Raw genomic sequence first — 16,292 nt, 5'->3', positions numbered from 1 at the left:
GATTGCTGATTTCTTTCTTCTGGTTTCCTTCATCGTGATCGCGAGGGAAAGGGTTCTTGAGGACTGCTGAGATTTTACTCTGCGCGTTCGCAAAGTGAGGGATGCGATCGTAAAGTTTGAGGTGCTTGTGCATCGCGAACGTGTGGATGTGACCGCGTTTGCGTATAAAGAAATGAGGCTGGGACTGAGGCACACATTTGTTCTTTGCGATCGCATGAGGAAGTCCGCGGTCGCGTAGCTTCTAGTTTTTGTGCATCGCGTTCACGGCTGGATTTACGCATTCGCGAAGGTCATCTGTGAGGGTAGAATTCTTTTGTTCTTCGCGATCACGAGGGAGTTTCCGCGATTGCGAAGAGGAATCACTGGGCAACAATGTTAAATATCAAAATCGAGGGTTTGAACCCATTTCTCATATTTTGAGCTAGAGACCTCGGATTTGGGCGATTCTTGATGGGATTTTCAAGGAGTTAATTGGGGTAAGTGATTCTAACTCGGATTTGATTGTTATACATGAATCAATCATTGTTTTTACCATTGAATTAGTATTTTGGGTTTGAAAAATTGGGTAAAATTTGTGAAACATCATAGACCATAATTTGAGGATTTGAAGGTCGAGTTGAGACCGGAATTGAGTAATTTTAGTATGGTTGAACTCGTTATTGAATGTATGTTCGAATTTTGTTAATTTTGTCACATTTCGATATATGGGCCCGGGGTTGACTTTTTGGGTTGTCTTTTTGACTTTTGTTAAAGAACCTAGCTTTATCATATGGAATTAATTCTTATAGCTTGTGTTAATTGTATTAAGTTGTTTGTGGCTAGATTCGAGTCATCCAGAGGCTGATTCGCAAGGCAAGGGCTTGTTGGAGTAGAGATTTGCGCGGTATAAGGTAAGTAACATTTCTAAACTTGGTTTTGAGGGTATGAAACCCTGAACTACGTGTTATGTGGTTGGTGTTGAGGTGACACACATGCTAGGTGACGGGCGTGTGAGCATGCAACTTAGTAATTGTGACTCGGTTGATTCCTTGAAACTGTGTAGTTATCTAATCTTGTTATTATTCATGTATTCTCCATGTGTTAGAGAAATTGGGCTGTGATTCATGTTAGAAATCATGTTTAGGTTATATGCTGGTACTGTTGTGACCCACAGAGTTCGTTTTGTTGTTGAGTTATTTGCTTAAATTGCAGTTATGTACTCAGTCGCATTCATCATTTGCATATCATATCTCTCTCTCTCTGTTATCATTTATTGTTACACCATGTATCATTGTTTTGGTCTGATTGATGTGAATGTTGTGAGCCCGAGAGACTGGAGAGATTGATTACTGAGTGAGGCCGATTGCCTGATTGTGAGTGATATTTATGGGATCGGACTGCCCGCCGCATTAGGCTTTATTGATTCATGATGGGATCGGGCTGTATGCCGCAGCATGCCATGATTGGCTTATATTAGTGCTTGGGCAGGATCCACCCCTCCAGAGTCCGACATACCAGTGGTGAGCTCAGGTACCGATGAGTGCTGAGTGCGAGTGCCAAGTGATTGAGAGTGCTGAGTGACTGAGAGTGCTGAGTGATTGGGAGTGCCGAGTGATTGAGCGTGCTGAGTGAGGTTGAATACTCCAAGAGCATGGTTATATGGCTTTATCACTGTGTTGCATTACAGTTGACATACATAATTGACATGTAGATATCGAGATGTAACATACCTCATATTAGTCATACTTGGCATATTTTATCCGTGTTGAGCTCAAGCCTTTAAAAACATGAAAGCATGTCTACATTTCTGTACTGTCTACAAACCGATTATGAGATTTGCTCTGAGTTATTACTGTCATTTTCCTATCACATCTGCATTGTTATTATCTGGATTTGGATTGTACCCCTTTCCGAGCTCGTCACTATTTTCAGCCCAAGGATAGTCTTGTTACTTATTTAGTACATTGGGTCGGTTGTACTCATACTACACTTTACACTTCGTGTACAGATCTAGGTGTATCCGGACACAGCGGTTGCTAGATTTGGAGCTTCATCTGCTTGGAGACTTTTGAGGTAGTTGCTTTAACGCTCGCAGGCCTCGACTCTCCCTTTTTTCAGTTAATTTAGCACTGTTCTATCTTTCTAGATAGTTTTATTAGCAGTTATACTGTGTTAATATTTTAGTAGCTCATGTACCCAGTGACACCCAGATTTTGGGGATTTTGTATTGAGTCGCGGTATTTTCTTGTCGGTTATTTATGAGAATTTGTCATTGTTAAACTTATTCATCATGTTTTCAATTTAAAATGCGTAGTTATTTGTGATTGTTGGCTTGCCTAGTTCTGTGATAGGCCTGACCATCGCGAACGCAGTCTCTCCTTCGCGAACGGGAAGGCCAGTCCTCAAACCAAGCCTTACCTACGCGAACACGACGCCCTTGTCGCGAACACAATGAACCTCTGCCACAAACTTTCGCGAACGGGAGACATCCCTCTCGAACGCGTAGCACAAATTCCCCGCAACCACAATTCTTTATTCGCGAATGCGGGCCCCTTCGTGTTTGCGAAGAAGAACACCAGAAACCAGTACCAGCAGTAGCAAATCATCCAAACTTGATTCGAAATTATCCCGAAACACACTGGATGCCCTTGGGACCCCGTCCGATCACACCAACGAGTCCCAATACCCTATCCAAACTTATCCAAAGGCTCGAAACACCACGAATAACATCAAAATCACAAATAGACGATCGAAAATCTTATTTTAACTTTCAAATATTCAAACTTCACCGAATGCGTCTCTATCACACTTAAACATTCTGGAATGACGCTAAATTTTACGTACAAGTCAGAAATAATAATACGAACCCATTCCAAGGCTCAGAATCCCAAATGGGCATCAATAAAACCAAAGTCCATTTCAAATCAAACATAAGAAATTCTAAAACCTTCAAAATGCTAACTTTCCACATTAAGCGCTGAAACGCTCTCGGTCCACCCGTAACTCGATCCGAACATATGCCCAAGTCCAAAATCATCATACGATCCTATTGGAACCTTCAAATCTCGATTCCAAGGTCATTTTCTCAAAAGTCGAACATTGATAAACTCTTCCAACTTGAAGCTTCCGAATTGAGAATTATTCTTCCAAATCAACTCCGAAACCTTGAAAATCGAAACTAACCACACGTGCAAGCCATAATACATAAAGTGAAGCTACTCAAGGCCTCAAATCGCCGAACGATGCGCTAGAGCGAAAAATAACTGGTCAGGTTATTACATATATAATCATGTAATATAATTAAAAATTGATCAAAATTACTTACCCAATAGTTGTAGGTGAAAATCCCTCCTCAAAATTGCCTCCTACCGAGTCTAGGGTTGTACAATATAAAAAATGTGACTAAATTCCGTCTTCCCAGTCCTTTTGTTCAGATACAGAAGTCACAGTTGCGACCCTGGGTTCGCAATTACGAACTCTCGCAAATGCGAAAAAGGACTCGCAAATGCGGCGCTTGACAACCTAGAGGAATATCGCAAATGCGACACTGACTTCGCATTTGCGAATTATGACCCCCTCGCATTCGCAAATGCGACCAATTGGTCACAAATGCAAACCTACCCAGCCCAGGCCTTGCTTCGCAATTGCGAGTAAGGTATCGCAATGCGATACCTGCCCCCTACTACCTACTTCGCAATTACGATAACTGGAGCACCAGCACACCATCAACAAAAAGTGAGTTCTATTCAATCCGAAAAACATGCGAAACTCACCGGAGCCCTCGGGGCTCCACACCAAATATCCATACATATATAAAAATATCATACGAACTCGCTCGTGTGATCAAAATAACAAAATAGTATCTGGAACCATGAATCGGACACCAAAATGCATGTAATTCAAAAGAAAACTCAAGAATCACTAGAATTGCAACCAAGCATCCGAATCCTATCAAACCAACTCCGAATTATACCAAATTTTACAGACAAGTTTTAAATAGCAAAACGAACCTATTCCAAATTTCAAAACTAAAATTCGACCCCGATAGCCATAAAGTCAACCTACGGTCAAACTTAAGGAAACTTCTAAACATCAAATTGCCAACTTTCGGCAAAACAAGTCAAATCAGCCTAGAGACCTCCGAATTCAATTTCGGACATACGCCCAAGTCCAAAATTGCGATACAAACCTATCGGAGCCCTACCGTTCTAGGGTCATTTTTTCAAAAGTCAAACTTCGGTCAATATTTTCAACTTAAGTTTCTAAACCAAGAACCAAAGGGTCCAAATCATTCTAAAACTTCCCCAAAATGAAACTAACCATCCCCGCAAGACATAAATCCACAGATACACATACGAAAGCTTTAAAAGAAAAAATGGAGCTGAAATACACAAAACAACCATTCGGGTCGTCACACAACCTAAGTAGAACCACCCCAAAAAATGAAGCTCCTTTTATTATTTGACAAGAACGCATGATAGTCAACCGACCTCGATCAAGAAACAAACTGAATAAAAAGTGTAGTCAAACACAAACGAATTATCAAAAGTTTAACAGTAGAAAGGACGATAAGGGAATCGGAAGAAAAGCAAAAAAGTTCCGTAATAATTGCCAAAAAGAAATCTCAATGTACAGAAATTTAAGGTAATTAATAACCCAGTAGCATGAGTTACATTAAAACACTACAGTTAAACTTTCCTTTGCCAAATTTATAGACAGCAAAGAGAATCACCAGTCGAAAGCTCTAATCAAACTTTAATTTATTTGAGAGAAAGCTCTTCTTCGAATTATGATTAATCACTGTGATAGTTCATTCAATCCTCACTAATTTACACCGTAAAGCAAGTTGTTACGATGTGATACATCTCCAAGACTCCAACTGAGAAACAACAATGAGGGCTCTCAATATACAATTCTTTACGGTAAATGGTAACCCAATACTCAAGAAAATAGTACTTGCTATTACTTTGTAGTACATAGAGAATAAAATACCACCTTGTTTATATATGTACGTGATCGCCATCTAACTGTGAGCCATTGAGGGCGACCTAAGAGCTGTAAGGAAAGAATCAAAGCACTTGAAGTACAAGGACAGCAAAATGATATATAGAAGCATTCAAATTCAGTATCTTGTATAGACCACATTTAGCAATTGGCTATACGCTATGCAAAAAATATGCTCATTTAATAGTATGTCTGTGAGAACTCTACCTGCAAATTAAAAGATCGTACAAAATGAAATAATGGAATAAGAAGAAAAGTCCATTACTCCTTCCGAGGGGCAGGACCAAATTGATGCACATTTTGGAATCTGTCAAAACATATGTGTGAATTTCTTATAGCAATATCATTTATTTGAATGAAACAAAATGCCCTATGCATGTAATAAAATCAATAAGTATGACAGAACAGAAGTCTCACCAGATAAGCTTTCTGAAACAACTCCGAATAGCTATGTGACTGAATAAAATGTCCTAATGTTTGATAGGATTGTTATCAAGTTCCTCAAGGTAACTTCAATGGAGTGGGAAGCATAAACTACATTAAAGACAGCTCTTTTTTGACACAAATACAAAACATGTGCAAATCACAATGATTTAGTCCTTTTCAACCAAAGAATACTCTATGCTCTAACAATGAAACATCACCATCAAAAGGATTTATTAACCGATAATAAAGCTAAAGGATGTAAAAGTACCTTATGACATCCTGCTTAAACCTAATGATTTCTCTAATCATTTGCCAAAAGTATGGATTCAAGACATTCTATTTCTGTGCAAACAAATCAGAGAATCGATTTCGGCTACCCCATTCACAACCATGGCATTTGTCAAAGCTCACTGAAAATGGCATGTCAGAGATCTCCATATCAACTCCAAGGAACTCAAAACATTCCATCATGTTTGGATAAGTTACCTGTCAAATATACCATTTTCACATACATTAGGGTTCAAACCAAATGGAGTTAAAACAACTCTAGCTACAAACAGTTCCAGCTGAATGCAAAAATAAAAATTTCTTGTAACACTTTAACTATATGACAAGGGTATCACTATTTCTATTTGGATTTACAAAGCAGCAGGTATTTGACAGCAAAATTATATAACATAGTATTATCTCTTTAAATATGAAGTTTTGAACAATAGAGCTTAGAACTTTGTTTGGAAAATTACAGCTAGTACCAATATGAGTTATTAACAAAGAATTTTAATTCACCCGATCGGTTGTCTCTATTTGCATTAACTATCAGCAGCAGTCTTTGTTGTCTCGCTGGAAACAAGTTGTCACGACCCAAAATTTAACTAGTCGTGATGGTACCTAACCTCACCTATTAGGTAAGCCAATTAACAATAAACCACAGTATAATGATAATGATAAGAGTAAAAAATAAAACAACTGAATTTTATACAATTCCCCAAGGACTGGTAGTACAAATCATAAGCTTCAAACACTTAGAATTTACAAATTTGGTATGAAATAAATACATCATCTGTTCGAAACGTACATAAACAGATTTATAAATCTAAAGCTACCAAGAACAAAAGGCAGCTATAACAAGAACACAAGTACATCTTCAATGCCAGCTCCCGCCATACACAGTAATATCAGCTCCAAAATCTGCACGCAAGGTGCAGACGTGTAGTATGAGTACAACCGACCCCATGTACTCAATAAGTAACAAACCTAACCTTAGGTTGAAAGAAGTGACGAGCTTGGATAACAGTCAGAGTCCAACACCAATAGCCACGAACAACTCGTAGTAATATGATAAAAGCAGTACAAGCAATAACTCAAAGATATGATGCTCAGCTCGTTCGCAGTTACAAAAAATAGATATGCTTTTCAGGTATAACAATAAAACCCAAATCTTTCACTGAAATATAAGTAAATTAGAAAACTGTAATTTTTTTCAAAAACTTTCAACAACAGGTAAGATATTTCATTTTCAGATAGCATGAGGAAAGTACGTCTCTATGCCTACATGTCAATGTGCATGAGAAGTCATGGACGTCACAAAATCGTGTAGCAAGAGGAAATATATTTCTATGCCTACATGCCAAGTATGCATGTCAAATGTAATGCATCACAGTGATGTGCTCATGTACTCACACTCTCACAGTACTCAATCTCACTGTCTCACACTCATTCACTCGGCACTCGGTACATGCGCTCACTGCTGGTATGTCAGACTCCGGAGGGGGGATCCTGCCCAAGCGCTAATATAAGCCAACATGGTTTGTTGCGGCGTACAGCCCGATCCAATCATGAATCAATAAAATCTGATGCGGTGTGCAGCCCAATCCAATCATGAATCAATAAAGCTTGGTACAACGTGCATGTCACGCCCCAACCTCGGGGAGCGCAACCGGCGCTCAACCGAGTGGACCCGATCGAGCAAGACTAGTAAACCTTTTCTACCTGACTCATTCATGATCCAAAAAGGGAATATGTCACCATTTGTAAAACAGGGGAGAGATCAGTTATATAAGTGTATAAACATTGCTAGTTCATTTTTCATTATATGCATTATGCCATAGTTAAGTTTCCAAAATACAATTCGATCCAACGACTGCCCCAACATACATACATGACCCACAAAAATGTCTATGAAGCCTTTAAGGGTACAAAAGAGCAACATGACAATGCCGGCAACAAGGCCCCGACTATACCTCAAAATATAAAAAAAAACTTATACAGAAGAAGGACTACATGACCCCAGAAAGAAATGGGACTCACCAAGACTGCTGTGATGAGTGAGAGGGAGAGCACCACTACTTGCGATCAGCGCTATCTGCGATGGAATCACCTACATTCATTCAAAGATGTAGCGCCCCCGGCAAAAGGGGCGTTAGTACTGTCGAATAGTACTAGTATGTAAGGCAAACGCTAATCTTAGTAAAATGAACAATGAAACAAAGAGAAGGCAGTCATAACAATCAATAAGTACTTCACAGCAATAGAAAGAATCACCAAATAAGGATCACATAATTCCCAATTCAATCTTTCCATCTTTTTAGGTTAATGATATTTAGTGCCAAAGCCACAACTCACAATGCCACCATATTTTTACATGGAGTCCGGTCTCGGCCCGACCGGCTAAGCCATCCCAAGTGAGACATATCCATATCCACAATGTAATTTAATAATTCCAAATACAAATGCCACCATGTGTACAGCATGGCATCCGATCTCAGCCCGATCGGCTAAGCCATCTCACTTGAGACATAACCTCTTTCAACTGTCCACTCAATTCACATTTCTTTCCCATCTTCATTACATGGCACAAACAACCTCATTTATTAAGTAATTCTTGGCACTTGGGCACATTTTACAATTCAAGTCTTTCCCTTTTTATTCAATCAAATAACGTCATCATTCGTGTCGATAAGTACCATCATATAAGGCATTTCACATATAAGGGAAGGAGCTGGGAAAATCATAGTCACGTTCTCAAGTAGCATGATGATATGGTAAATATCTAAAACAATTGGGGAACATGAATCTTCCAACCCAACACACTAAGCCAAACAATTCTAGTATGATCAAGTCGGAACTTACACCAAATATTCAGACACCAGGAGTTCGATTCTAGGAAGAAGAGAGTTAGCCATACATACCTCAATTGCGCTTTTTTTTTTGTGGACTCTACAATTTTTCGGAACCTTTAGCTTCCTCAATCTATTTAAGCAATATACAAATTGAACCCAAAATTAGGAAAACATTCATGGTTCTAGTTCACTTCTTAGTTTTCCCACACTCTTTATCACATGCATGCAAGATAAACAACCTCCACACCCATGGACCATCTTATTAATATCCCATTATAGCTATGTTTGAAATTAAGAGCTGGGGTGATGAAGTCTTATCTTTTTGGATGAAGAAATTGAGTGCTCTACTTGAGTATTTCCAAGCTTTGAGTGATGGATGAAGATTGATTGATGAAAATTAGTTCCTCCCTCTAGAACCCTCTCTCTCTCACACTAGAAATATCAGAAATGAGCTCAAAATAGACTGAATGGGGTGTTTTAACGGAATGGGGGTCGAGTTTTAAATTAAGAAAAATGGTGCCCCGACACAGGTCTGCGGTCGCATATGCGACCACATAATGGTTATGCAGTCCGCAAAGTGACCGCATAAATGGCCCTCAGGGGCCTGAACTTATGGCCTAGGTATGCGACCAGTATGCGGTCCGCATACTCGTTCTGCGGTCGCATAATGCACCGCAGAACTCCCTCTGCAAAAACTCAAGAGGGATTATGCGATCGATATGCGGTCGCACAATCGATCGCAAAAATGACCTCAAGTTGGCCAAACTTACTGCTTCACTCTGCGGCCATTATGCGGTCCATAGAGTGATTATGTGACCGCATAATGGGCCGCAGAAGTGCGTTCTTCTGCGAAATATTTTCCTCTCAGTCCATAGGGTACTGTTCAATCCAAAAAGTCCGAACCGCGACGAGCAAGCTCGCCACAAAGAATTTTCTACTATAGTAACGCAGGAATCTAACTTGGCACTACGAAACCCCAAGTTTTTGGTTTAAATTTTTACGGGTCCTTACATCCTCCCCCACTTAAGATCATTCGTCCTCGAATGAGGATCAAGGTTTGCTTAACACAGCTTCAGTTGCACCACATAACATTAGCCCCAGATTTGCCTAACTTCCTAACTTTCTAAAAGTTTCGCGAGAGTTTCCTTTGTATTTAGGCCTATCCACCTGTCAGAGAGCCCCCGAAACACACCTTAGCAACATATATAGAATTAAATAACATACTAGAATGCAAAATAACCTCAACGGAAGCCTCATATGGGACATATAACTAGAAAGGAGTGTCTTTATATTAGCCGAACAAGTGATACAAAACTTAAGGGGAACAACTTTATAGAGCTATTACATGGCTATTCAAATAAATGAGGGTACTTCTTTTTCATTTCATTCTCGGCTTACAAAGTAGCTTCTTCGACTTGCTGGTTTCGCCATAATACCTTTACGGATGCAATTTCTTTGTTCCTCAACTTTCGGACCTGTCTATCAAGGATAGCAACCGAAATCTCTTCATATGACAATTCTTCACTGATCTCGATGGTCTCAACCGGCACAATAGCGGACGGATCTCCAACTACCTTCTTTAACATGGACACATGGAATACCGGGTGCACTAATGACAGCTCAGGTGGTAGCTCAAGCTTGTACGCCACCTGACCTATCCTTTGAATGATTCTATACGGCCCGACATACCTCAGACTTAATTTTCCTTTCTTTCCAAACCGCATGATCCCCTTCATGGGAGATACCTTCAAGAACACTGAATCATCTTCCTTGAATTCTAAGTCTCTGCGACGAACATCCGAATAGGATTTTTGATGACTCTGAGCAGTTTTCAACCGCTCTTTTATGATCTTAACCTTTTCCATAGCCTAATACCTAAGGTCTGGTCACTATTAGTTCAGTTTCTCCAACCTCGAACCACCCAACCGACGATCTACATCTTCTACCATACAAGGCTTCAAACGGTGCCATTTGAATACTGGCATGGAAGATGTTGTTATAAGCAAATACTATGAGCGGCAAATAATCATCCCAGCTACCCTTGAAGTCAAGCACACACGCACACAACATGTCCTCAAGCGTCTGAATAGTCCGCTCTGCTTGCCCGTCAGTTTGTGGATGGAAAGCCGGGCTAAGATTTGCCTGCGTACCCAAACCTTGCTGAAATTTCTTCCAAATATTAGCTGTGAACTGGGCCCCTCGATCGGAAATAATGGAAACTGGAGTGCCATGAAGCCTGACTATTTCTTTGATATATAATTGAGCATATAGTTCCGCAATGTCGGTGGATTTAACTAGCAAAAAGTGAGCTGATTTTGTGAGTCGATTCACGATCACCCAAATTGAGTCAAACCTACGTGGCGTGCGTGGTAACCCTACCAAAAAATCCATGTTGATCATTTCCCATTTCCATATTGGAATTTCTATACTCTGAGCTAACCCACCGGGCCTTTGATGTTCGGCCTTCACTTGTTGACAGTTTGAACATTTTTCCACAAAGTCCACCACATCCCTCTTCATGTCATTCCACCAGTAAACTTCCTTGAGATCATGATACATTTTTGTAGAACCTGGGTGCACGGAATATCTGGAAGTATGAGCTTCTGCCATGATTCTTTCCCGAAGACCATCTACGTTTGGAACACATAGTCGTCCTTGGTACCATAATGTACCGTCATCCACGCCAAGAGAAAAGGCCGTAGTCTTGTGTTTATGAATCCCCTCTTTCAGCTGCACCAACACTGGATCATTGTATTACTTCTCCTTGACCTCCGTCACAAGCGATGATTCCGCCCTATTCTACACAATCACTCCCCCTTCATTAGAGTCCGCAAGACGAACTCCCAAACTGGCCAACTGGTGAACCTCCCGGGCCAAGGGCCTTTGACATGCCTCCAAGTAAGCCAGACTACCCATAGACTTCCGACTAAGAGCATCCACCACCACATTAGCTTTCCTCGGATGATACAAAATGTTGATGTCATAATCTTTGAGCAATTCAAGCCATCTTCTCTGCCTTAAGTTCAATTCCTTCTGTTTGAAGATGTATTGAAGACTCTTGTGGTCCGTGAATACATCTATATGGACTCCATACAAATAATGACGCCAAATTTTTAATGCAAAAACCACCGCCGCAAGCTCTAAGTCATGAGTTGGATAATTCTTTTCATGATTCTTAAGTTGCCTTGAAGCATATGCTATAACCTTACCATGTTGCATTAATACACACCCAAGATCGATCCTTGAAGCATCGCAATACACCACAAACCCTTCGGTACCCTTTGGCAGGGTCAATACCGGTGCCGAAGTCAATCTTGATTTTAATTCCTTGAAGCTCCTTTCACAAGCATCGGACCACTGGAACTTAACCGTCTTCTGCGTCAATTTAGTCAATGGGGAGGCAAGAGTGGAGAACCCCTCTACGAACCTCCTATAATACCCGGCCAAACCCAAGAAACTATAAATCTCTGTTGGAGTAGTAGGTCTAGGCCAATCTTTCACCGCTGCAATCATTTGAGGGTCAACCTTAATTCCTTCTCCGGAGACGACATGACCCAGGAATGTAACAGATTCAAGCCAAATTTCACATTTTGAGAACTTTGCATACAGTTGGTGTTGATGAAGAGTTTGCCGAACTGCCCTGAGGTGATCGGCGTGATCCTCTCGACTTAGTGAATACACAAGGATGTCGTCAATGAATACTATCACAAATGAGTCGAGGAACGACTTGAAGACTCGATTCATAAGATCCATGAAAGCTGCCGGGGCATTTGTTAGCCCGAAAGACATTACCAAAAATTCAAAGTGCCCATACCGAGTTCTGAAAACTGTTTTCGAAATATCCTACTCCCTTACCTTCAATTGATGGTACCCGGACCGCAAATCAATTTTGGAGAAAAACTTAGCACCTTGTAATTGATCAAACAAATCATCTATTCTAGGCAATGGGTATTTGTTTTTGATTGTGACTTTGTTGAGTTGCCGGTAATCAATACACATCCGCAGCGATCCATCTTTCTTCCTGACAAAGAGAACCGGTGCGCCCCAAGGCGACACACTCGGTCGGATGAAACCTTTCCCTAGCAAATCCTTAGTTGTTCCTTTAGCTCTTTTAATTCTACCGACGCCATTCTATATGGTGGAATGGATATACGTTGCGTGCCTGACATCACATCAATCCCAAAATCAATCTCCCTGTCTGGAGGAATCCCAGGGAGCTCATCCGAAAATACATCGGGGAATTCATTCACAATTTGTACAGATTCAAGGGTAGGCACCTCAGCAGTGGTGTCCATAACTCGAACCAAATGGTAAATATACCCCTTCCTGATCATCTTTGTGGACTTAAGGTAAGAAATAAACCTACCTTTTGGCATAACATTATTCCCCTCCCATTCAACAGCTGGCTCATTAGGAAACTCAAGCCTCATGATTCTGGCTCGGCAATCGAGTTTGGCAAAATATGAATAAAGCCAATCCATTCCCATTATTACGTCAAAATCAATAATCCCTATTTCAATAAGATTGGCCATGGTATCCCGACCACGCACCATGACAACACAATCCCTATAAACCCGTGCGGCCATAATAGACTCGCCAACCGGAGTAGATACAGAGAATGGCTCATGAAGCTATTCCGGTTCTATCCCAAAGCTCATAGCAACATAAGGAGTAACATAGGACAAAGAAGATCCAGGATCAATAAGGGCATACACATCATGAGATTGAACAGTCAATATACCTGTGACGACATCTGGGGAAGCCTCCACACTCTGTCGACCACTCATAGCATAGAATCGGCTTGGTCCTCCCGAATTCTGTGCACCACCCCTAGCTGTACCATGCCCTGCGGGTGCTGAAGAGCCTCGAGCTGGAGGGTGTGCTGAAGATGTGGCAGCTGTAGGACTGGATGACTGAGCTGTGCCCCTGCCTGCACCCTGACGGGATGCACGATACTCTCTCTGAATATAACCTCTCATTCCGCATCCGTAATATACTGGCATGTCTAGGTAGCAGACTCCCAAATGTATCCTCCCAAACTTAGGGCATGGGGCCCTCTGCTGCTGCTGGAATCTCCCTCCTGATCGACCCTGATCGTGTGACCCCCTGCTGCCCTGACCGGGCCTAAAGCGACTCCCCTGCTGCTGACCGTGCCCTGATGGCGGGGCACTAGCTGAAGACTGAGCATAAGACTGGTATGGCCCTGATGATCCTCCTCGAGAAGCTAATCTCCCACCTCCAAATGAGTCCCCAAGGTTGCCCGCTGATCGGGTCCTACTACTACTTTCCCGTTACATCCTGAGCTTTAACTTTAGAGCCTCCGTAGCTTGGGCAAATGCCACCATCCTTCCATAGTTCATGTCATAATTTAGAGCAGCTGTGGCAGCCTCATTAATAACCAAAGGACTAAGGCCCTGCATAAATCGACGCACCCTTGCCTCCGTAGTCGGCATCTTATGAACAACATACTTCGACAAGCGCACGAACTCCATGTGATACTCCCACATACTCCTAATACCCTGTTTAAGGGTCTCAAACTCCACAGCACGGTCTGCCTTAGTCTAGGCAGGAAAGAAATGGTCTATGAAGGCATCCGTGAACTCACTCCATCTCGCCGGAGGGCTCCCCTCCTCCCGGGAATCTTCCCACATTTCAAACCAGGAATATGCCACCCCTTTCAGACAATAAGAGGCTAACTCTACTCCCTCTACTTCAGTAGCACGCATAACTCGTAGAGTCTTATGCATCTCATCAACGAAATCCTGAGGGTCTGCCCTGGGACCAGTACCTGTGAACACTGGAGGGTCTAACTGAAGGAACTTGTTTACCCTGAAACTAGAAGAATCCTCTTGCGAGCTAAATAGGGTGGGTGCAATATTTGACCTCTAGGTCCTTACAGTGCAACCCGATCCCATAAATATTACTCACAACTCAGTCCCTCGGGCTCACAAATCTCATGCCAATCAATTCAAATAATGAATCATGATGTAACAATAAATGATAACAGAGACTGGGATATGATATGCAAATGAATGAATATAATAGAGTATGTAATTGCAATTTAAGCAAATAACTCAACAATAAAAATGACCTCAGTGGGTCCCAATAGAATACGCATATAGCCTAAACATGATTTTTAACATGGATCACAACTCAATTACTTTAGTACATAAAAATTTCATGGATAGAAATAAGATTTGGTAATTACACAGTACCACAGAATCAACCGAGTCATAATTCACACGGTGCACACCCACACGCCCGTCACCTAGCATGTGAGTCACCTCAAGACCAAACACATAACACGTATGTTCAGGGATTCATACCTTCAGCATCAAGTTTAGAAGTGTTACTTACCTCGAACACACCGAATCCAATACCGAGCAAGCCAAACAATACTCTAGAAATGCCATCCCGCATGTACCGACCTCTGAACGGCTCGAAACTAGCCAAAAGCAACCCAAAAATATCAAATAATGACAAAGGAAACAAACCCAATCAATAAAGGTCGAATCTTTAATCAAAAGCCCAAAGTCAACCAAAGAGTCAACAAAAATCAACACCGGGCCCGCCTTTGATTCCGAATCCAAGCTTACCCGAGTAAAGCCCAAACTAACCCAAGCTCACACGAATAAAAACCAACTCAATCGGAGTCCAATAGCTCAACCAATTCACCAAAATATCGCTCTTGGGTGTTCATAACCCAAGAGTCCAACCCACAATAGTTGGGTCCCATATCTCCCGAAATATTCCTCCAAAACTTGCTAAATTCGAGTATGTTGTTCTCCTAACATAGGAGAACAAAACCCCAAAAGGAATCAAGAAATAAAAGCCTCTAACTCATTTTTAATTTTTAAAATTTAGGACATAGCCCTTAGTCTTGATTTAAAGAATTAAATGAGTTTTCAATTAAAATCATGGATTAAAGCTTAAACCATGTGAATGAATCAAAAGCAAATACTTAGGTTATGATTTAAACCTTACCCCGCGGAAGAAACTTGAAGAACATCCTTGAATTCTTCCAATCCCAAACTTTCAAGATGAATAAAACTCCAACAACATTAATAGCCAAAAATGTCCAGTTGTTCTGCCTCATTTCTTGTGCCAAATGATTCTGAAACTTACTTTTGATACCTCCAATGGATTCCTCTTGAAACTTTAGTCACGTTAGACTTTTGAATCTTTCCATTTGACCTTATAATGAAGGAGATATGTTGGTTTTAATATTTGAAAATAATGCAGATTTTTAAATACAAATTCAGTGGTAATTTCATAATTAATCTGAAAAATCTTGCAACCCAATTCTTAGTATAATGACCATAAATTCCTCATACAATGTCGAAACTTGATGATTTTAGTAGCTATGGTTCCAAAATTACGATACAAATATAATGCTTTAGTCGAAACACGAATCAAATGCCGTTTGCTCAATATGGTAACCTTTATGCTCAAATCAATGTCGAAACTGAAAACAATCACCATACAACTCAAACTTATCCAAAACTCATCGGAGTTTAACCAAACTTTGTGGACATGCCCAAAATCATCATACAAACTTATTGGAATAATTAAAACCCTATTCCGAGTCTGTTTACCCAAAAGTCAAACCTTGGTCAACTCTTCCAACTTAACGCTTCTAAAACGAGAATCATTCTTTTAAATCAATCCCGAACTGCTCGCAAATCGAAACCAACCATACACGCAAGTCATAATACATAATATGAATCTACTCAAAGTCTCAAACTACCGAATGGAACGCTAAAG

General features: G+C 40.9%; 1 protein-coding gene across 1 annotated transcript; it reads right to left on the bottom strand.

Moving 5' to 3' along the window:
- Positions 1-12,607: 12,607 nt before the first annotated feature.
- Positions 12,608-13,060, bottom strand: LOC138893999 (uncharacterized). Its single transcript, XM_070178671.1, has one exon. The coding sequence runs from the start codon at positions 13,058-13,060 to the stop codon at positions 12,608-12,610; it is 453 nt and encodes a 150-aa protein (XP_070034772.1).
- Between the last annotated feature and the right edge of the window lie 3,232 nt (positions 13,061-16,292).

Source organism: Nicotiana tomentosiformis, chromosome 6 (genome assembly GCF_000390325.3).
Source record: "Nicotiana tomentosiformis chromosome 6, ASM39032v3, whole genome shotgun sequence".
NCBI lineage: Eukaryota > Viridiplantae > Streptophyta > Magnoliopsida > Solanales > Solanaceae > Nicotiana > Nicotiana tomentosiformis.
This window is presented reverse-complemented; position numbering and strand designations above follow the sequence as displayed.